This window comes from Alosa sapidissima, chromosome 17 (genome assembly GCF_018492685.1).
Source record: "Alosa sapidissima isolate fAloSap1 chromosome 17, fAloSap1.pri, whole genome shotgun sequence".
Lineage (NCBI taxonomy): Eukaryota > Metazoa > Chordata > Actinopteri > Clupeiformes > Clupeidae > Alosa > Alosa sapidissima.
The window spans coordinates 20818151-20841111 of record NC_055973.1 but is presented as its reverse complement, the minus strand read 5'-3'; the positions used below and the strand labels follow the sequence as shown (position 1 = coordinate 20841111).

The 22961-nt window shown below is 40.9% G+C and overlaps 1 protein-coding gene across 1 annotated transcript; it reads left to right on the top strand.

The window, feature by feature from the left end:
* The first annotated feature begins 879 nt into the window (after nt 1–879).
* Nucleotides 880–20447, top strand: LOC121688787 (alpha-2-macroglobulin-like). The gene is made up of 35 exons (XM_042068621.1): nt 880–1030; nt 1984–2164; nt 2325–2484; nt 2578–2630; nt 3393–3413; nt 3546–3714; nt 4051–4135; nt 5234–5357; nt 5574–5694; nt 5776–5885; nt 6512–6679; nt 6902–7138; nt 7261–7473; nt 7690–7839; nt 8585–8731; nt 9653–9740; nt 10753–10906; nt 11007–11232; nt 11453–11579; nt 11728–11849; nt 12259–12310; nt 12460–12543; nt 12637–12813; nt 13616–13691; nt 13962–14118; nt 14230–14304; nt 15343–15414; nt 15936–16068; nt 16161–16351; nt 16465–16680; nt 16776–16909; nt 17021–17111; nt 17742–17810; nt 17938–18043; nt 20229–20447. The coding sequence occupies exons 1-35, from the start codon at nt 948–950 to the stop codon at nt 20267–20269; spliced, it is 4413 nt and encodes a 1470-aa protein (XP_041924555.1). The 5' UTR covers nt 880–947; the 3' UTR covers nt 20270–20447.
* The last annotated feature ends 2514 nt before the right edge of the window (nt 20448–22961 follow it).

Sequence of the window (22961 nt, the reverse complement as noted above, 5' to 3'; positions counted from 1 at the left end):
TTTGTGTAACCTGGATACCATTAATTTAATCTCTCCAGCCTTTGTAAATATTTCATGAATATCTTATGAAGTTTGCATTGAATGTCACTTTACTATACAAGTTGTGAAGTATTCGTAATCACTGAGTTTAACACTGGGAGGTAAACTAGCCTACATTCAGCTGACCCGTATTTGTGTAACCTGGAACGGTTGGACATTCCTAACAAAAGATGAGAAATCATCTACAAAGGTTACATCATAAAACAAATACATTTTTATGAAACAATTATTTCCTTGACCATGTTCTGTCTTTTTGGCACTGGAGTAACCCATTGACTCAGATGTGACGTGATCAGGTAAGAGATTTAGACCAAAAACAGCAATGCTGCTTTGCGAATTTGGTCTTTTATTTTAACAAGCTCTCGTCATTCTGTCTTCCACATTCATGAAAGGTTTGGTATGAATGTTGAGTCATGTCTCATGAAACAGTCATGAATGCTTTATGTGCAGTTTATGACAGCTGCTATGAATGTGTTATGAACTCACCCGTCAAGTAAAGTGTTACCATCTATCTTACCATGACACCTCCTTGGCTCTGTACAAAATAGTGTTATACTGCAAAATCATCAACACAATCACAAGTAATAAAGTAAGGGTCATCGAATGCAATAAAATACCAGAGAATGCTCATTGCCTAAATATTGTTACAGATATGCTATCTGTTCTGTTTATTGACACTTACCACTTCTGGTAAAGGCCATAGGTCATATTGACATGATGACTCCAAAAAACAGGCCATCAGTATAGCTGCAAGTTAGACATTGAGCTGTATGTGTGGGTGTTTGTGTTAACAGTGGGTCAGTGTGTGGGTGGGGTTGATTCCATCAGGCAGTTGAAATATAAGGCTGTTCAGTGCAGAGGAACAGCACTGCTGTGTGAGACTCTCCCCTGAAGACAGGCTCAGTAGAATGGCCCTCACCAGGATCCTGATTGCTGGAGGGCTGCTGAGCTGCCTCTACACTCTCTGCTCCTCCACAGCAACACCAGAGCCGTGAGTACAGCCCTCTCCACACAGCTCACCCTCTCATAACTCCTGCAGGTGGAAATGACTGACTGAGAGAGACTGAACTAATCAGATCATAATGACAGATACAGAAGGTTAAGAGTTGCTTGCATAAGTACTGACCAGGAGCTGGTGATTGTATCTGAATGCAAGGGAAATGATATCAATCAGTTTATATGGTGTCATGTTTGTTTTAGTAAAAAACTGTTGGTAATGATACAATTACTTCCAACCTAGTAGAAGAGATCTAGATCTTAGTCACGAGTCGGCAGCTTGGCAAGCAATCTATGCTTCTTTTGAGGACTGCAGATTTAGGTAACATGTAGTGAGATCTGAGACATCTGTTAAAGACCGTGATGGTAAACGCTTTTCATGGTTCTGAAATTTTCACTATCTATTTCATTCAGAGAGGCAACTCAATTCAGATAAAGAATTTAAAAAATTGTGTGTAAAAGTAAATAGATAAGTATAAGATGATAGAATGCTAGTCTGGCTAACGTCAGACCTCATCTCATTGAGATGGGGTCTGGGAACTAGGCGTTCATTTTCTTGTATTTGAAACGTGGTTTACGAATGCCCAGAGCCGTTTATTGGGCGCTATGAATGTCTATCAAATGCGTCTGTACGTAGCTTATAACGGCTTCGGTGTGTCGTCATCGTCTTGCTGCCCTCCCTCCGTTCTGTGATTGGTCCCCTAAATGAGGCGAAAATTTGCTCCATGGTATCCAGGCTGCCTAGCAGCGTGAATAAAATCGCGAGCGTAAGGCAGCATGGGAAAACCCAGGCTAATAGAATGCTGCTTTTGGGATTGCATTTGATAGGCTAGTGAAAGTGAGATCTGAGTGAGATATCAGACTTAGAGTTCAGTTACTGTATTTTGGTTCTTTTGAGTAAGTGAGACACTAACTTGTAAATAAAGAAAGTGTTCCTCATCTTTGTAGGTCTTTCCTGGTGACCTTTCCTGCCCTGATAAGATCAGAGTCCGAAGCCAAACTCTGTGCCAGCCTCCTGAGTCCAAACGAGACTCTGCTCATGTCCATATATCTGACCAATGGAGATGAGAAGAAGATGCTGCACCAGGAAACATCAGACAAGGATTTTCACCGCTGCTTCCAGTTCCAGGTCAGTAGCTCACCTAACCATGGTCAAGACAGGAGATCAGTTTACACTGTGCCTCATGAGAGGCAGGACTGTCCGGGTTGAAGGTCACCCCCCCGTAAGGTTCACTGTACCTGGTGTTTATCACCCAGTGAATCTAGTGTTTACTCTGCTCTTTAAATAGGCCCCTTCGGTGAAAGAAAACTCTGTGCAGAAAATCACAGTAGATGTCAAAGGTCAATCAACTCACTGGACCTCAGAAAGTCGGGTGAAGTTCAGCCCAAAACATCCTCCTGTAGCCTTTATCCAGACAGATAAACCCATATACAGCCCAGGCCATACAGGTATGTCCACACAGACTCACAATGCACAGAGGTTCACATATAAACATGTGTATTGTATGCAAAAGCAGTTTCTCACACTATTCTTGCCCACAGTGCATTTCAGAGTGGTCACCATGGACACCAACTTCATTCCACTCAGTGAGAAGGTGAGACGCATTTCTAAACTACCATATGTCCTGAGGTCAGACAATCCATGCTAAGCTACGCAGAAGAGTAGGGAAAGGATTGGTCAGCTGTTAGAGTTGAGAAACAAGAGCAAACAGAAGTTGCCCATGTTGAAATTTGAACTGATTTTGGACCTCAGAGTGTTATACTCTCTGTTTATTATGTTATGTAACAGAGATAAGTAGGTTCCTACTGTGAAATATCCCTTAATTAGACAAGTTCATTTTGAGTTTAACAGCTGTAGCATTTAGCCATACAGTATGCTTAGTGTTAAACTCAAAGTTATAGCTTTTAACCCTGAAGGGAAATCATTTTGTCTAGTCTACATGTAGCTGTTGAAACAGAGATTATAGGTATTATAGGTACCATACTAGATGCAAGCAGCCTTGGACCGTAAGATACTGATCAATGTGTTGATACTGTATAAGATTAGCACTAGTGGCTAATACGTTTGTGTTTAGCGTGAATATCTGCCACACATTTTTAGCCTTGGGTGTTGACTCATGTGATTTACAGTACACCTGGGCAACTGAACGAATCAGTCAAATTAACTCAACCAGAGATATAATTTTAAAGGCATCCTATAATAAGCAAGAGAAACACACCCATGTCTCTAACAAAGTAAAAGTAAAAGTGATTTGTATGACGACACTGTTAACATGATTTTCATTTCCAAATTGTTGTGTTTTGTTTGTTTAGAAAAGTGTTTCACAACTCATTGATGTATGCTCTTGTTTTTACAGTATGACCGCATATCCCTGGACGTAAGAACAAAATCCTCTTGATGTTGTGTAGTTTTCTCACTCTTGCTTTCAAATCTTGAATTAATAAATTCAATCTTAACATGTTATTTTTACAAAGAGGACATTGATTGTTTTCTCTCTTTTACTTCACAGGATAGCCGTGGCAACACCATTGGTCAATGGCTTGATGTGAAATCACAGGGCAAAATTGTGCAGCTCTCCCACGTGTTAAACCCTGAAGCTCCTCAGGGCACATACATGCTCAATGTACAAGGCAGTCAAACATCATCTCAGTCACATCAGTTTCAAGTGAAAAAATATGGTACGTTTGTTACTTACAGATATATCCATATTTAATATATTGATATTCATACACACACACACACACACACACACACGTATTTATATACCTAGTTGCTTCTTGGATAATGGTTTAAAATAAACCATTTTCACATATTCTACCCATGAAACATCACTGACACATATCATATTGCACATGCCTAAAGGCTTTGTAAGACTTTTTAGGTTAAGTTTTATTAAAATGCAATAACATCACAATGTAAAAACCTGCACACAAGAACTTCACAAAGCATCTCTGGACAGGGACAAGTTTTTAGCCACTTTCTAGTGTGTTCTTAACTAACTTCTTTCCATTTAGTTTTGCCCAAGTTCGAGGTTACGCTGAAAGCCCCAGAGGCCATCAGTGTTGGAGAACAAGAGGTCAGGCTGGAAGTGTGTGCTAAGTAAGTGATACATTGTAATTAAGATATAATTATAGAAAAGCTAATTTTTTCAAGAAAATGATAACAGGATTATTATAACCGCCGCAAGCGCACTAATCATAAAGGAGGGTTTTTTTTACATTAACGTTCAGAATTTTTGGTCAATGAAGCACCGAGGCACATGAAATTTGGTGGGCATTAGCTCCACTAGAATTTTAAGGACAATAAACATTATCCCCCCCCCTCCACACACACACACACACAGACAGTCACAAACTGGCACACAAACACACACACACTCACAAGCGAAAACACACGCACACGCACACACTGACACTTACATACACATAGCATGAGTTGCAAGAGCAGGGGATAAAGTAGGAGATGGAAACAAATGGTAATATTTTGTAGGCCTACCACTACATCTAGATTTAAACGGGTAAAGATTTTTATATGATTTTATAGGGATCGCAAGATGGTTGTGGAGAACGTCTGGTTCATTTGATGTTAGGTTAAGGTATTTGGAGTTGGGTTGATAGCTATATAGGATAAGGAGAAGGTTCTGACGAAGACACAGAAGAGTTGAAACTTCAATTGCTGTGCATCATAATCAATGAATTTAAAAGCCATCTCTGTGTGCTCCGGTGAACCTTCTCCTTCTCGACATGATCGGTCCCGTGAAGCACCAGACGTGAATTAAGAAGCACGGTGGAACTACCTTTTTTGACTAGCTACATAGGATATTTGGAGTGGGGTTGATTAAGGGACCATCTGCAATGTAAGCTGCACTTTCTCTTTTACAGTAACCGTGTGTGTCTGTGTAAGGGACCATCTATTTAAGGGTCTGCAAATTAGGCTGCACATTTCATGGATGTTTGCTTTTTCTTTACATCAACTGTTAAAGTAGGCTACTGCTCTCTTTTTTTGTTGGGGGGGGGGGGGGGCATAAACATACAAAAGAGCACAGGAGATAGAATGAAACTTTACGGTAACCCAGTATTCAAAAAGATTTAATCAAGCAGGGAGCCTTGTGAGAGACACAGGATAGCCTATTATTAAAAACTCCTTCCTTTGGTTGTCTGACTTCATAGCCTTTAAATGCAACTCTCCTGCTTCTAGGTACACATTTGGCCAGCCTGTGCCAGGAAAAGCTTCAATGTCATTGTGTCGAGACATTGATCGTTATCAAACTGATGATGATGAATTAATTCCAGAGGCACCTTGTTTTGCTGTATCAGCAGAGGTAAGGGTATTCGCTAAAACTAAGCTGGCAATGTCAACTTCCTGGATGCTAACAATTTGTAATTGACAGTACAGACCCAAACACTTGAAGGCTGTTGACAAATGTAGTATTAAGGCTGTATTTAAAATTCTCTTTATGTCACACATGGTGATTCACATCCCGAAAACATTTAGCTGAGATGCAAACATCTGAAGTGTGTGTGTTTGATTCCCACAGACGGATGAATCTGGTTGTGTCTCTCATGTCTTTAATATGGCAATGTATACACAACCAGACTTAAATAGAAAATTGAAGAACAGCTTCCGATTTAATGCAACCGTAGCTGAAGAAGGAACTGGTGAGCCAACAGGACACTTTTTAAAACCTTTAGTATATCTTCCAAATGTGCCATGTTTACATTACTTTATTTTCTCATCAGGTATCAGTCGGGCAGAAAGCAAAGACATAAGGTTGGACTACTCTCTTGGGAAACTAACATTTGTTGATACACCAGAAGTGATTAAGGACGGAGCAGTAATGGAGGGCAAGGTAAGAGAACATACAGTTCATAGACATTCAGTGAGCTTATGAGTTTACTGTATTTGTTTGCGTCACAAGAGTGTGTGCTACTGTATTTGTGTTTTGGTGTTTAAGTTCTGTAGTGTTATTGTGACAGTGCTGTTTCCCCTCTAGTCCTGGACATGTAGGGCCCTAATTTCAATGATGGGCAAAGTCTAAGCTCTAACTAAAGCTAATTTCATAAAATCTATTTGCTAATTAGAGGGAGGTAGGAAATACGCTTATTGGTTGTCTGCCCCAGAGTTAGATATGAGGATACACTTTGTGTGTGAAATTACCCAGTCTAACACCCCCCTCTGTTAGCCTTGCTTAGCAGAATTCACTTAACACCCCCTTCTGTTAGCCTAGCTTAGCAGAATTCACTTAACACCCCCCTCTGTTAGCCTAGCTTAGCAGAATTCACTTAAAATGGGTCCTACTCCAGGGGCCTATTACCGGTATGGTGTTACATGTACACTATTCATTAAGTGTGCTTTGTCTGTAGGGGGAAGCAGTGTTCATAATAACACACACACACACACACACACACAGCTATTTCCAACATCTTGCATATTACTTGCATGCATTTAGGGTTCTTGTGTTTGTTCTTTCTACAGATCAAAGCAACCCATTACAATGGCACTGGCATCGCTCACAGAGCGGTTCATCTGTTTAAAGGTCCGGAATGGAATTCAAAGCTCCTACTGAACCTGACCACAGACTCTGCTGGAGAGGCCCAGTTCTCTATTAACACTACTACTTTCCCTGGAAGCTTTGAGCTCCTCGTAAGCTTCTAACTGGCTGGCTAAGCCTTTCAAAGCCATACAGTAATAACACTATATGGTTGAGAGTATTGTGTGATAATGCCTCAATGATTCTCAGTGCTTTGTTATTCACATTCTCTGGTCCTTTAACATTTCGTAAAACATTATATTTTGTCAAACATTTTTAGAGATGAGCATTGTTGGTAAATGCAGAGGGAATAATAACCTTTTTTATTTCTCTAGGCAAGTACATCATCCATCTTTGTACGATATATTGAACATGCTACTCCATATTATGACACTGCAACAAAGTCGGTGTCCAGACTACAACCAGCATCTCCACACACAGCATCATTCAGCTCTCTGACCATAAAGGCTGTAAATGAACCTCTTCAGTGTGACAAAGACGTACCCATCACCATTAAGTACACCTTCGCTGGGGAAACATTCAGCACAGACTCTGTGGATGTCATTTATATGGTATGTGGATCACAGATTACAGATCTGGTTAGAAATTACATTATTGGCATGTATTGGCATATTGTTACAACACTTACTGTGGTGAGATGATCCTGAGTTTCCTTGTGTGGTTCCATGTGTAGGTTTTATCCAAAGGGCAGATTGTTCATCACGGCTTTCTTGAGGCTTCAGTGCAGGGCTCCCTACCAGTAACTGAGGGTGAGGTGTCCTTCCAGCTCCCTGTCAGTGCTGAGATGGCCCCCTCATTGAAGGTCATGGCGTACTGTGTCTTACCCAGTGAGACGGTCCTGGCTAATAGCCAAACCTTCTCAACGGAGAAGTGCTTCAGCAATAAGGTGTGTCAGCAGTTCCTTGCTTTGAAATGTAAATGTTCTATCTTTTTCTCTCACATATTTATTGTTTATGTTTTGGTCTGACAGTGGGACAACAATACACAGACTGTTACTGTCAACTAACAATTATGTGTGCATTCATATTTGGCCTGTCTGTAAAGCGGGTTGCAACACAAATTGCAATGCAAATTGTTCCTCATTGTTTGCTTTTCATTACAGGTGTCTGTTCAGTTCTCCCCCCCTAAAGCGATTCCTGGAGAGGAGAGCTCTCTACAGCTGTCAGCTCAGCCTGGCTCTCTGTGTGCCCTCAGTGCTGTGGATCAGAGCATCTTTGTCCTGGAACCAGGGAAACGCCTAGATGCCCAGAAGGTTACCATAGCTGCACTGAAGTCTAGCACAATGGCTATGTCCGAATTGGGAAAAATCCTGCCTTAGCATAGCATTCTGTGGCAGCAAGGCTTGGAGGCACGTTCAAATCTAATATTTTTATAAAATGCTGCCCTCCAAGATACCTTGTTTTGCTGAATTATGAAGGCAGCATACTGTACATCCTTCGTGCTGCCTTCAACCAAAAGATTCTTTAGAACTTCTCTGCTTCAACTCCCACTAATTAAAGTCAGGTGTAGGTATCCTGGCAATGACATTCTGTATCGCTGTCTTGCAGAGTCCGAAACATAGCTGCAATCTTGATGCCTGCTTTGGCAAGTGACTCATTAGAGAGTTGACAGCAGAGAGGCAGCAGCAGGCAGCTGCCTTCCATTTCGGACACAGCCAATGACAATATAAATCTCCTCACATATTGGGCTCTCAGTGTTAAGGCCCGACTGCACCAAGAACTTCAACTAGAGTAGAATTAAAGAAAAACTATGCAATAATTTACCACTTATATTAGGTATTTTATCTTTATCGCACCATTTTGGTGTGTCCAAATTACTTTGAATGTTATATGTGGTCAAAACTCCATAGTGCTGCTTCAAGCAAATAAGCACCAAGATTCTGTGGTTTACAATGATTTTACAGTGATACTAGATTATCAGGGCCCATTAAATAGGAGGATGATGTGGCATTGCATGTAATTCTTAGATGATGTCATTTGAAATCTCTACTATCCTAGATTTTTGGATTATTACCAAGTTTGGACTCAGGAATTCCTTATGACGTTGAAGATCCTGTAGAATGCCTTAAAGTCAGACCCAGGCGTTCCTCCATGCCATACTACCCTTCACGGCGTGCTGATACTGGGGCTTTCGCGGTTTTTAAGGTAAATAAAACACATACAGTATGTGTAATATAGTATATAATTCTAATTCTATACATGGGTCATGTTGACAAATAAGGCTTTTAAAAATGTGTTTTTAAAAAAATATTTTTAAAATGTACAGAATGCATTTTTTGAAATTTTGAAGTTGGAAGACTGTGTTTAAACAAGTCTTAATGGCTGTGCAATATTTACAGGGGTTGTACAGTAATATATGTTTAGACTGTATTTGCAATTTCACCATCCTAAGTGTTTTTTGTTTTTGGTAAGTATACCTGAAGGTGTCTAGAGTGCACTATTATTTTGTAGTTGCCCTTATAACTTGAATAATAATGAATACTTTGAATAATGAATTGTGTACTTTATTCACATTTTAATGCTTAGCCTCAGTTACAAAGTCATGTCGTTTTATCATATAAAAGATTCAGAAGATCAGACCTAACCTAACCTATAATATGCCACACAATGTTTTTTAGGCCAAGGCTCTTTCTGAACTAGCCTGTCTGCTTGTGTAGTTAGACCATTACAAACGATTAAAAATCCAGTGGCACGTCTGGTCTTTAATCAGCCAAAGAAGACATGTAACTCCTCTGTTAGTTACTCTTCATTGGATTCCTTCAGTTCAAGGATCTAGAGTGAACCCTGACCTTGGGTCTTTGATAAAGGCTTTAGGGTTAGCCCGAACTCTAACCTTTGATATTTGATAAAGGAGCTAGAGTTAACCCTAACGCTAATCATGGGTCTTTGGTAAAGGATCAAGGGCTAACTGGGGGTCAAGGATCATTGTACATTTGACTCAAATTTAAGCTCATATATTTTTTTTTTTTACTTTTGTGGTTTCCCAAAAGGTTCATCTGTTTGTCTCCCTGCTACATTTGTTTGTGCAACATAATAACCAATATCATGTGTCTTTGTCTACTGCAGAGTTTGGGACTGAAGATGGTCACTAATTTGGTTCTACAGATCCCTAACTGCTTAATGTTTAAGGGAGAGACATATCACAGGAGTCATGGTATGACCCTACATCAATGCTTTGGAGTATTTTGGTCATTAGATCATTGTAATCACAAACAATGGGTTGAAATAGATCCAAATACAATCTGCAACATTCTTGAACAAAAATCAAAATAGTAATGTAAATGTAAATCAGGTTTCTAGGCCAATTATACTTGCGTATACAAGGAATTTTGTCTTTGGATTTATCCCATCCGTGAATTAGTGAACACACAGAGCACACATTGAACACACCGTGAGGCATAGTACACACTAACGGCTCCCGCACACAGTTGCGTGCGTTGCAGTGCATTCCCGTTCACTTTACATGGGCTTACGTCATTGCCGAACTGAATTGCGGGTCTGTTGAGTCGCGTTGCTCCCGTCGCTCGCGTTGAGAAGTTCAGCTGTTGCTGCACCGACAGACGGCACAAGCCAATCAAATTACGAACAAGCGAACAACAGACGGCACCAGCCAATCAAATTACTGTTATACTTTAAGTCATTTGCATAGCTACCGTCGGGAACACCCACTGGCATGCGTTGACGGAACGCAACTGTGTGCGGGAGCCGTAACCCGGAGCTGTGAGCTGCTTTGCTACAGCGGCGCTCGGGGAGCAGTGAGGGGTTAGGTGCCTTGCTACAGCGGCGCTCGGGGAGCAGTGAGGGGTTAGGTGCCTTGCTCAAGGGCACTTCAGCCGTTCCCACTGGTTGGGGATCGAACCGGCAACCCTTCAGTTCCAAGCCTGAAGCCACTGACATGAACAACAAAAGTAAATCAATGACTTGAGCTACACAGAACTTATGACCTGTTAAATAACACTAACTAAAAGTGAAATGCGAGACCAGTTCTCCCGTTTGTAAAAATGAATTTATTTGTGCATGCATTTGCAATACTATTCAAGCAGTAGGACATATTCACATGTAGTGATTGCATGACCAGGATTGACACATGATGCAATCAGCATGTAAATGTCAAGATGGAAATGATTTCATCCACTGAACACTGAAATAATGTTCTGTTTCTGTAGTCTTGTATCGTCAGGAGGTCTATCCGCTGTCCAATAGGGTGTACTACTCCATGGCTGGTAGTTCAGGAATGGGAAGACCTTCTAGAGAGGAATTTGGTGTGACGGTTCGCACAGTTTTCCCAGAGACGTGGATCTGGGACCTGGCAGAGGTTGGGTGAGTGGCCCCATAGAAATCAGGGGATCGTTTTTCTGTCTTACTCTAGTTTCAGTCCTCAACACCACAGCCTTTTCTTTAACATGTGCTCTCTTCACAGGGAGTCTGGAGAAGCACGAGTCCCTCTCACTGTCCCTGACACCATCACCACCTGGGAGACCGAGGCTTTCTGCCTGTCCCCCCAGGGCTTTGGTCTGGCCCCACCAGTTCAGCTCACAGTTTTCCAGCCCTTCTTCCTGGAGCTCTCCCTGCCGTACTCCATCATCCGTGGAGAGACCTTTGAGCTCAAAGCAACAGTTTTCAACTACCTGCCCAAGTGCATCATGGTACAGAGATGCATAGCTGGACATACAAATTCTGGTTTCAGTTCTCATTAAAAAAAAAAAAAAAACTCTTGTCATGGTTGACTTACTGAATTGTTACTAACGCTTAAGAATATATAGTATCATTGCTTGCAGGAGAAAAAAAAATATTCAGGGCCCTTGTGGCTGAACTCCTCTCTGTGTGGTTCTGAGTGTGTGTTAAATATGACCCCCTCTCTGGTAGGTCACAGTGACTCCAGCCCCTTCATCAGACTTCACTCTGACGCCCTCCTCTGATGGCCAGTACTCCTCCTGTCTGTGTGCAAATGGAAGGAAGACCTTCAAATGGACACTGGTGCCCTCTGTGCTTGGTGAGTTAACACACTTCACAGGACTCACTGTAATGCAAGTACAAGGATGTAACCATTTGCTGCGCAGAATTCGTCCCAATATCAGCATGGGAAAGTGTAGTATAAAGATATTACTGCTGAAAGTAATGTAGTGTATTTTGCTTGCCAGGACTGATGAATGTTACTGTGAGTGCAGAGGCCACTCAGTCCCAGGGGTTGTGTGGCAACGAGGTTGTGTCTGTGCCAGAGAAAGGTCGCATAGACATAGTCACACGCCCCCTGCTGGTGAAGGTAGGTGGTGCCAAATTTATTATTACCCTTACCTCTGGTATTGTAATCAGGTACGTCCATCCGTGTGTGTCTGTTCACACCGGTCACAATATCTCTGTACTTCTACATAAACTGGATCTGGATGAGGATAAAATGGATAACTTTTGTTTGCGCTTTTTGCAGCTATGTTACACTCCCCTTATTTAAGGGAGAAATTCTGCAGTCGGCTGACTGATCTTGTTATCATGGTAGTGGGTCTGTTATACTGTAGGTCCCCTGCTCTAGACACAACACTCTGTTTTCTCTCTTCACAGAGCCACATTTTAAACACAAGAGGTGTTTACTACAAATTAATCATTAATGGTGAATAAATGATGAGCCATTTGTTCCAGTTTTGATTTTTTTTTATCTTGGTTCTCTGTGTTTTTAGGCGGAAGGAACTGAGAAGACCGAGAGTTTCAGTAGGCTCTTATGTCCAAAAGGTGAATTGTCCCACACTGTTCCTATATTTCCATTGCTTGTCTATGATTTTTTTTTTGCCATATTGATATTCAGGTACAATTTTGCATGAAGTAGCAAGTCTGCAAATTAATTCTGTAATAATTCTGCTTTTCTCACATTGTTCCTACAGGGGGCGCTCTAACAGAGGAGGTGGAGCTGAAACTCCCAGCAGCTGTAGTGAAGGGATCGGCCAGAGCCTCAGTGTCTGTGCTGGGTACATGTTTAAATCTTCAGAGTTCAATAATATTTCTGTCTCTAATTATAGTAACTCTCTTAACATGTGTATAATGGAATGTTTTCCCTGTAGGAGACATCCTGGGTCGCGCTCTGAAGAACATTGACAGCCTCCTGAAAATGCCTTATGGTTGTGGGGAGCAAAATATTGCCATCCTCTCCCCAAATATCTACATTCTGCAGTACCTCCAGAACACTGGCCAGCTCACTGCAGAAATTAAGGAAAAAGCAACAAATTTCCTTAAAAATGGTGAGAAGTTACTTTCCTTTTGAATGAAATGTTTCAGTGTCTCAGTTTCAGTGACAAAATGAACGACCTCTGACACAATAGCTTTTAGTGACCAGTTAGCTAACCATTTTCTGATTTGGCTATTGAATTCAATTAACTTTCCACATCCTGCTCCCAATTTGCAGATTTGCACCTTGCATGGCGGCAATCCATCTCCACCATCTGTGTGTGAATGGATGAATGTGAGGCATAAAAGTGCTTTTAATGCTCAGAGAAGCAACGCTATGTAAATGCAGTCCATTTACCATAGCACACCAATAACAGAGAGAATGACTTTGGCTTTGACATGCCCATTACTCAGAGGAGATATGGAGTCAGGAATGTCAGCATTTAGCATTTATTCTCAGCAACAACTCAATAGTCACATTTACATACACTTTTCATCCGATTAGAAACGCCTCAATCGGAATAAAATGCCTGATCCGATCAGAATTTTAATGGGAATGGAAGAGGTGGTGTAGTCCATTCCTGTTCCGATTGAACAGCAATGTACGGTCAATCCAATTGCCTGCTGTATCTTCTCAAGGAAAAATAGGCAACAGCAGCTATTCCAATCAAAGATTCTAAAGCGCTTGAGAGCACCTGATTGGAATAGAACGTACGGCACAGATTTTTCAATTGGAATAGTTTAATAAGAATGACAAAAAAACTGTCCGTGTAAACGTGGCTATTGTGGAGTAGCGAATGCACATTAGAAAGGAAGCAGAGCTGGCTTTCTTTCATTTTGCCATATTGATATTCATCTCCGAATATAACCCAACAGGATACCAGAGGCAGCTGAACTACAAGCACCGTGATGGAGCCTACAGCACGTTTGGCAGAGGAGAGGGAAACACCTGGTGAGTTGAACCCAAGCAGTACAGTCAAGCCCATGGCAACCATAATCATGACTGAACACTGAGAAGAGTTTGTCTACATGTAGAATAGAATGAAACAATATAAAACTATTAAACACTATGTAACAAGAGCATTGGACACACATCAGAAACAAACCATCTACAATGATGCAGGTAAAACTATAAGATAGGTCATCTTAATAGTATAAAATGTTGTATAATAATCTGAAAAGACTTCAGCTGACACAATATTGTTTTTAACTCTTCCTCTAGGCTGACTGCATTTGTGTTGAGGTCGTTTGGTAAAGCAAAGTCCTTCATCTACATTGACCGTGACGTTATTGAAGGTGCCAAGGGTTGGCTGGAAAATCAACTTAGTCCAATTGGTGCTTACCATATGCAAGGAAACCTCTTCAATAACAGAATGAAGGTTCTTATAATGATAATACATTTGTTGATGACAGTTTAACAGTACTTAGTTTTTTGATGGACATGGGTTTCCTGTTTCTTTGTTTTTATTGAGTTTGGTTTTGTTTTGTAGGGAGGTGTAAATGATCTTGTGACAATAACTGCTTACATCGCTGCCTCAATGCTGGAGCTGAATATGACTGTAAAGGTGAGGACATTTGTAACTCTGTTGAACTAACAAACCAACTCAAACTTATTAGAGGTCTCATCCAAACAGTTTACTGTGGTGTTATACAAGTAGTTTTTAAAGTGTGTGTGTGTGTGTGGGGGGGGGGGGGGGGGGCATCCAAGGGGGGTGCAATATTCAAAAGGAAATCAAAAGGAAAAGCTTCAACTTAGAGGGGGTGCGGAGATTGGTTGAATGAAACTGAAATCATGTAACTAGTCAGTGTGTGGAAATAATAGAAGCTATGCAACAGCTAGCTGGATGTCCCTTTTTTGTTGTTGATTTTGTTAAACTGTTGATATTGAAATCAAACCACCAAATACCAGCTGTTCAAATGTAGAAACAATGTTTTAAGAAAAGTTCGGGAACCAATATGTACTGGGTGAATTAAATTTACTATCGTACTTCGCCTTTTAAAATAACCTTGTATGAGACCCAATATTAGATAGATAGATAGATAGATAGATAGATACTTTATTGATCCCCAGGGGAAATTCAAGGTGTTAGTAGCATACAGACATCACATATTCACTAACAGCAGAAAAAAGTAATTAAAAGTATATAATATAAAAAACACAATAGAAGATAAAGTAGAAGATAAAGAATATACTAAATATACTAAAATACAAATTATACTAAATAACACTTAATCTCAATCAATTCTAAAAACAGGATCCACATAGTGGGTGATTAATCAAGAGGCGCTTGCAATGACTGAGGCAGGGACTGAGCCTGTGATTCTCTGTGCATAGTAAGGTACGGTAAGGTGCTCTGTGAGAGTGAGTGTCATGATGATGGTGCAAATGAGTAAGTCCAACAGTGCAACAGTGCAAGAATAAAGTCTAGAGACCAGCATAAAATAAATATGGACATATCAGAGAGTAGGCAAGGTAATATAGAAAAAACTATATCTATCTATAACTATATATATATATATACATATATATAGTATAAGTATTTATACTCTTTTATATATATAACTATATTAAGTATTAAGAATTAAGAATTATTTTGTTCCAGGCAAGTACCATGATGTTCTTGAAGTCCTACTACAGAGGGACACCCCTAAATCCAGCAGGTCTCCCCAGTGTGGTAAGGAAATTACTTGCCTGGTTGCTGGAGAAAAAGGTCTACTCGCAGCCTTCGGTTTAGGATCTATTCTTGGGCCTATTTAAGCTCTATTTGCGGTTCTATCTTCTAGTTTCTTTCTTTCAGCCTGTCCTTATAATGTCTATATTTTAAGCCAATGCACAGGCTCTATTGCAGACTTTTGTGCTATGGTATCGTAAAAGAGAAACAGTGATGACTCCATCATCCATCCACTGTAACTGAAACTAAAGGTCTTTACATCTGTGATAAACAAACAATTAAAGCTACTTCCACAATGTTTTTATTCCATTTTATATAAAAGCCTGGTAAATTATTTAAATTATTTTACTTTATGTGCTTTACATTCTTTTAACTATAGTATTATTAACTGTCTTTTATATATATATATATATATATATATATATATATATATATATATATATATATATATATATATATATATATATATATGTATATTAAAAGCAAAAAGGACAGTTAATAATATATACATATATACTTGCCAGATGGAACCATCCGTTAATGACTTCTCCAACCCCTACACCACTGCTCTACTGGCCTACACCTTCAGTCTCGCTGGAGAAGAGGACATCCGAGCTGAGCTTCTGAAACACTTGGACAGTGTAGCAACCTCTGAGGGTAGGACAGAATTTACACTGTGCCTGAACAGACACACATGAACCAACAGTTGAACCTGCTTCCTTTATCTCATGTGACTCGTGTCTTCTCAGGGAGTCTCCTGCACTGGTCTCAGTCCTCATCAGAGAGAACTGATTCTCTGGCGGTGGAGACGAGTTCTTATGTGCTGTTAGCTGTTCTCACCAAACCCACACTGACTGCTGCTGACTTAGGCTATGCTTCCAGGATTGTCAGCTGGCTGGTGAAGCAGCAAAATCCATATGGAGGCTTCTCTTCCACACAGGTGCTCCACACACCTTTCCTTTTTAAACGTCTTCTGTTGTGTTAGTGTGTGTGTGAGCTTTCCTCCAGCTTCAGTATTTGCCCACACTGAGGGTTGGGTTTGTATTCTCTCAGGACACGGTGGTGGCCCTGCAGGCTCTGGCTCTGTACGCCACCAAGGTCTTCAGCCCTCATGGCTCCAGCACAGTGACAGTGCAGTCAGCAGGGGGCGACAAACACCAGTTTGACGTGAACCAGCACAACACATTACTGTACCAGGAGACAGCACTGCAGAACGTTCCTGGGAAGTACAGCGTAGAAGTGACGGGCTCCGCATGTGCTTCTGTTGGGGTCAGTGTGAAAGATAACTTCTTTGTTACTACACTATTGATGACTGAAATGCTGTTGGTAATGTTTCTTCATGTGTAAACCCTATTCTATAACAGGTGGCTCTTTTCTACAACATCCCCACTCCCACTGAGCACTCAACCTTGAGCATTAAGACTCAAGCCAAGCCTCTGACGGAAGCAGAGTGCAACAAGGCCAATGGGCAGGCCTTCACCCTAAACATCACAATCCAGTATGCAACATCATTCTGCACCAGTTGTTTCTGTTTGTCTGTTTGAACTTTGTCAGACCACTTCTTTATAAAATGTATTCTTTTCACAATTACTTTAACTTTTTTGTGCAGGTACAATGGACCACTGCCAAGCACCAACATGGCTATAATAGATGTGAAAATGTTATCTGGTTTCACAGCTGACTCTGCCTCTGTTGAAAGAGTAAGTTGTCCGTCCTAAGTCTGTTTTAAAGCAACACCAAAGAGTTTTTTGTACCTTAAAATAATGTTTCCAAAATCGTTTCAGTGGTTCATCAACTCGTAACAGGGTGAGCGGCACTTCTGCATTCGCTTCGCGGCCTTCTATCGGCTATAATCGCACTATGTAAGTTTGCCAGATCGGGTAGCGGATCTGTAGTTCGATGGATTGAGACATAAGAAACTACAAATTTGACTTGCATCTGATGTTGCAATACATCATACTTTTATAAAATCAATCAACTTTCTCTACCTTGTCAGTGGACATCGTTATTTGCAAAGCCGGTGCTGGATAAACAAATAGCGTGCGTGCAACAGAGGAAATGTTCTTTGGTATTGCTTTAAAGAGAGGCAACACCGGCCATGTAACTGTTCCCGGGGCATCTGCTGCAACAATTAGCTTTCACTGTGATCAATGGAACTGGCTACACCAGATGTGACAGCAGTGTATATGTTCGAAAAAATTACAGCAGTCTTCTAAAACAATTTTTACACTCCGTGAACGGAATGATTCACTTGTGGACCCAGTGCAGCCCTGGTCTTAGTCATTAAATCAGCTCCTGTGAAGGTGCTCATCACAGCTTTGTCTTTCCAGCTAAAGGGCAGCATATTTGTGGACCGTGTCGATGAGAAAGATGACCACATCCTTGTGTATCTATCAATGGTGAGAAATAAACATCTCACAAAATCACGACAGTCTGTACAGATTCTTACCCACCATGTACTTTACATATTCCTCACAGGTTTGCCCACAATGCCATGCATGAATCTGATGACCTTATGTTCAACAGGTTCCAAAGGATATTCCTATTTATTACCAGCTGACCATCCAACAGGATCTCCCAGTAAGCAACCTGAAGCCAGCCGTGGTCAAAGTGTATGACTACTACCAAACCAGTAAGATTCCCTTATAAGTATTACATATACATGCAGGAGACTCCCCTATAAACCAGAATAAAGTGTAAAAACAAATTTCAGAAACAAAAGTTTCACTCATAAACCAGTAAGACTACCTTATAAGCCAGTATTAGGTCTACATGTAAACACAAATGCAAGATTCTCTTGTAAACCAGTAGGACTACCATATCAATTTGAAAAGGCGAACAAAGTTTAAAGATTGTAATTAAGCAAAGTTCTGATGTGTGAACTATTAAGGTTTTGCACCTACGTCATAATGTCATGTGACCGCTTGTTTACAACTAGAGTGGTAGGCAAGAATGGTAGGCAAGGCACTGCAGAGAGTGGTAGGCAAGCCTACAACAGTCGGGTTGCATAGGCTACACATTGAAATTAAAATTGAAATTTTAATATCAAATATTGACCGGGATGCCGACCACTTGTGTAGGCCCTAACAGTTGGTTTTACAATAAGAAGCAAAAAGGCGACGAACGACCGTTTAGCCTACCTATCCTCGTGGTTGTGGAGGATGATCATTAGCAGCTGTGAAGTCTTTAATTCTCAAGATAGCCTAATGGTGTAGCCTACTGTCTACTAAGACGTAGGCTAAAATACTACTATCTACAGTCATCCAAAAATGAATTGCCAGAGATAGGCTATGAAGGGAAAAAGTGCAGCATTTTAAACATGGCAAGATTATTTTTACCGGAACAGTTTGTTCTAATTTGTCTCGTGAAATTCGTGCTTGTGGACATCAATCACCTATCTTCTGTCCTTCTATTTCAAGTTATCATGAGTGTCATTTGATTATATAATCACAACAAATGCTAATAAATGAAAACAGAATAGGCTTGTGTGCTATAGGCTAACGTTACAGGTCAGGCTAACTCCCGTATGTCAAAATAAACTGATTTGATCCTAATTGTTTAGCGATCACACACAACTTAACACAGCAACCTCAAACACCACTGTTGAACCTAGGCTACTGCTTCAGTCATGTAAGAAATAAGCAGTTTATGAATTATCTTTATTCGTTTAATCAAGTCCACATGACCAAAATAACAACATATTTAAAGGCTGAGCTAGCATAACAGCCTAATATAGGCGATGCTGCAATGGATAACTAATAAAAAGTTTCATACAATTAATGAACTTTATCACTCACATTCTGAGTTTTTCTGGGTGGTTATATATCCATGCAGATCGTCTTCGAATAAGCCATCGCTGTTATATGATATAATATGTTACAGGATTCATGACTAACGCCAGTAATGTTACATGATGCTGACTGACTCTGGCTATAACAGTAGGCTACCGTTTTAACGTCTGCTGAGTCTACTGCCTACCAAGACCTGTCGCTGTTCAGTTGAAGTTAAATGATCAAATATTGTTTGATTTTGTGTCAGCTTTCAGAAGGAAGACATGTTCCTTTCTGGTCAAATTTCACAGCTTCTAAGAAAGGCTATTGTCTTCGTGTAAACCGAGTTTTGAACAGAGAAAAAAAGTTAGGCTACCATTAGGCTACATGCAGGTTCTCCCATAACGTTATCGATACAGATCAATGCACCAAATCAGGGCGATTTTAGCGAAACAACGTTCCTGTGACAGGCTATCAAATATTGAACAATGGGATAACGTTTATTCATCACCTTTATTGATGCCTGAAATGTTGACATTGCTGAAATACAGAGATGTAGCCTACTGAGAGGCAGCTGCAGACAACGATGTTCAATGGGTTCAACTTGTCCCTTGCCTACCAGCTGGATGTAAACAAAGCTATAGAACCTAGAATACGTCACATGAAAAACGTTAATAGACCCTTTCAAGAGAGTTCCATTATCAGCATCATAGTTGGCCCCACAAGACTTCCTTTTTAACATTCCATATGTTATCTTAATGCAGAGGAAGTAGATTGGGGCCCAAATAGAACGTTCAAGCATTGTTTTTGTTTTTATTGTTGAAAGGGTCTATAGCTATTGTGCTGAATGTGGTAGCATTGAGCTGACACGTCAATGTTTGCACTTTTACTTGTGCGCGTCTTACTCTTACCCATGGTGTTAACATTTTTATGACATTGATCTTTAGTTAGATAGTTTGATTTAAGACTGTTCTCTTTGCTCATCACTCAAATTAGAGCCCATATTGTTATTCACAGCTGATTGATGATGAAATCTGTTTCACTCAGGTGATGAAGCAGAGGCAGAGTACAGCTCCCCGTGTGCGTAAGACGAGATCCTGGTGGAATCAATCATTCTGATGTGTGTGTGTCTGTGTGTGTGTGTGTGTGTGTGTGTGTGTGTGTGTGTGTGTGTGTGTGTGTGTGTGAGTGAACTTTGTTTTGATTTTGTCATGATGACAGAGACAAAATAGACAGAGATTACATTCCATTAAAAATTTGAATTCATGATGTCTGAATGTCAATGTTATGATGACTTTCATTATGAACACAACTATGTTCAGTAAGGGATAACAGCCGTCGAGGTGTCCTGTTATACGGAATTAATGGACGAGGGCGAGGGGCAAAGAACTCCCCGACGCGCAGCGGAGTTGCCTTCGCCCGAGTCCATTATTTCCGTATAACTGGACACACCTCGAAGGCCGTTATCCCGCTTATAACCCGGTTGCAACTGTAAAGCAATTGGAAACACACGGTTCCGTTTAAAAAGAAGCTCACTAGTTCAGCTTGTTGTACAACTTTAGCATGGACAGTAGCTTGTTTACAGTTGATTCCATTGTTGCGAAGCGTGCAACCAAAGATTCTAGAGCGCTGCAACCGTCGTCCTACTATGGTTTTTATAGTTACCATTCATAAGCATTGATATAGAACGGTGTCCTGTTATTCAGAATTAATAGCCACCCCACCAGCCAATCAGAAAAGAGTATTTCTTCTCTCCGGGTAATAACAATAAATATTTCCATTCTAATATGCACTATATGGACAAAAGTATCAGGACAGCTGGCCATTATTACACCCACAGGAACATTTATGACATCCAATCCTTAATCTATAGCCATAGTATAGCTATAAAGTATAAGTATATATACTCTTTTGATCCCGTGTGGGAAATTTGGTCTCTGCATTTATCCCATTCCGTGAATTAGTGAAACACACACAGCACACAGTGTACACACAGTGAGGTGAAGCACACACTAATCCTGGCGCAGTGAGCTGCCTGCATCAACAGCGGCGCTCGGGGAGCAGTGAGGGGTTAGGTGCCTTGCTCAAGGGCACTTCAGCCGTGCCTACTGGTCGGGGTTCGAACCGGCAACCCTCCGGTTACAGGTCCGAAGTGCTAACCAGTAGGCCACGGCTGCCCCAAAAAGCTTCCACTGTTCCAGGAAGGCTTTCCACAAGATTGTGGAGTGATTTTTTTGCCCTTTGATTGAGATGAGCATTTGTGAGTTCAGGAACTGATGTTGGACAAGAAGGCCTGGCTCGCCATCTCTGTTGGTTCATCCCAAAGGTAATTGACGGGATTGAGGTCAGAGCTCTATGTGGGCCAGTCAAGTTCTTCCACACCAAACTCACCCAGCCATTTGTTCATGGACTTTGCTTTGTGCATTACAGTACCAAGCTTGAGTTCGCTGAGCTCTTCAGAATGACCCATTCTTTCGAAAATATATGTGCGAATACAGACTGCATGACTGAATACACCTGTGGCGATCGGATTGAATGAAACACATTAATTCAGGGATTACATGGTTTTATGTCTCCCAATACTTTTGTCCATATAGCATATTTCAAATAGTGATTATTATGACCATATGGTCATATAGGTTTAGTCAGATTTTATTTATTTTTTATTTATTTTTTTATTTTTCGCATGCCCAAATTTCCGTCAATGATTCCCGGGACACTGAAAGACCGGGGTACACGAAACTTGGTGGGCATGTAACCCCACATGGATAGCATGGAACCATCGTTTTTCGTTTTGATCTGTAGCCCCCCCGCTGGACTGGACCCCCCCGAAAGGAGGGTAGTGCAGACACAGTTTTCTGTGAATATCTCGAAAACCGTAGGGTTTAGGAGGACCATTTTTTTTGTATGTTGATCTCAAGGGGCCATGTCAACCCATTCCATAACCACTCATTTCATGTATAGCGCCACCTAGTTAAACACAAAAAAGTAAAAATGAGGTGTTGTAATTGAAGGTATCTGTGACCTAACATAGTCAAAACTGCACGAAATTGGAAGTGTAGGATCATTATGACACCCTCTGTATGCACGCCAAGTTTTGTGGAATTCCGTTCATGGGGGGCCACACAATACATTAATTTATGTTACTATACACCAACTGGCCTGTAGGTGGCCGGAGACAGTTTTCTGTGAATATCTCGAGAACCGTAGGGCCTAGGAGGTCCACCTTTTTTATGTATGTTGGTCTTAAGGGGGCATGTCAACCCATCCCATTACCACTTATTTCATGTATAGCGCCACCTAGTTAAAAATTAAAAAGCAAAAAATTAGGTGTTTTCATCACAATATCTCTGGCTGACAAGGTCAAAACTGCACGAAATTAAAAGTGTAGGATCATTATGACACCCTCCGAATGCATGCCAAGTTTTGTGTACTTTCGTTCATGGGGGGCATTACAATAAAATAATTTATGTGTACATTTAGTGACGTACACCAACAAGGATTCCCGGGACACTGAAAGACCGGGGTACACAAAACTTGGTGGGCATGTACCCCCACATGGATAGCATGGAACCGTATGTTTGCCTCCAGGGGTCATGTTAACCCATTCCATGTGCACACATGTGCATAAACAGATACACACGCACACACATACATTTACAGTAATCATACGTATGACACATACTCACACAGTAGACATATGTACGCATGCATGCACATGCACAAACACACATACGCAGGCAAACACACAAGCACACACATACACACACACACACACCC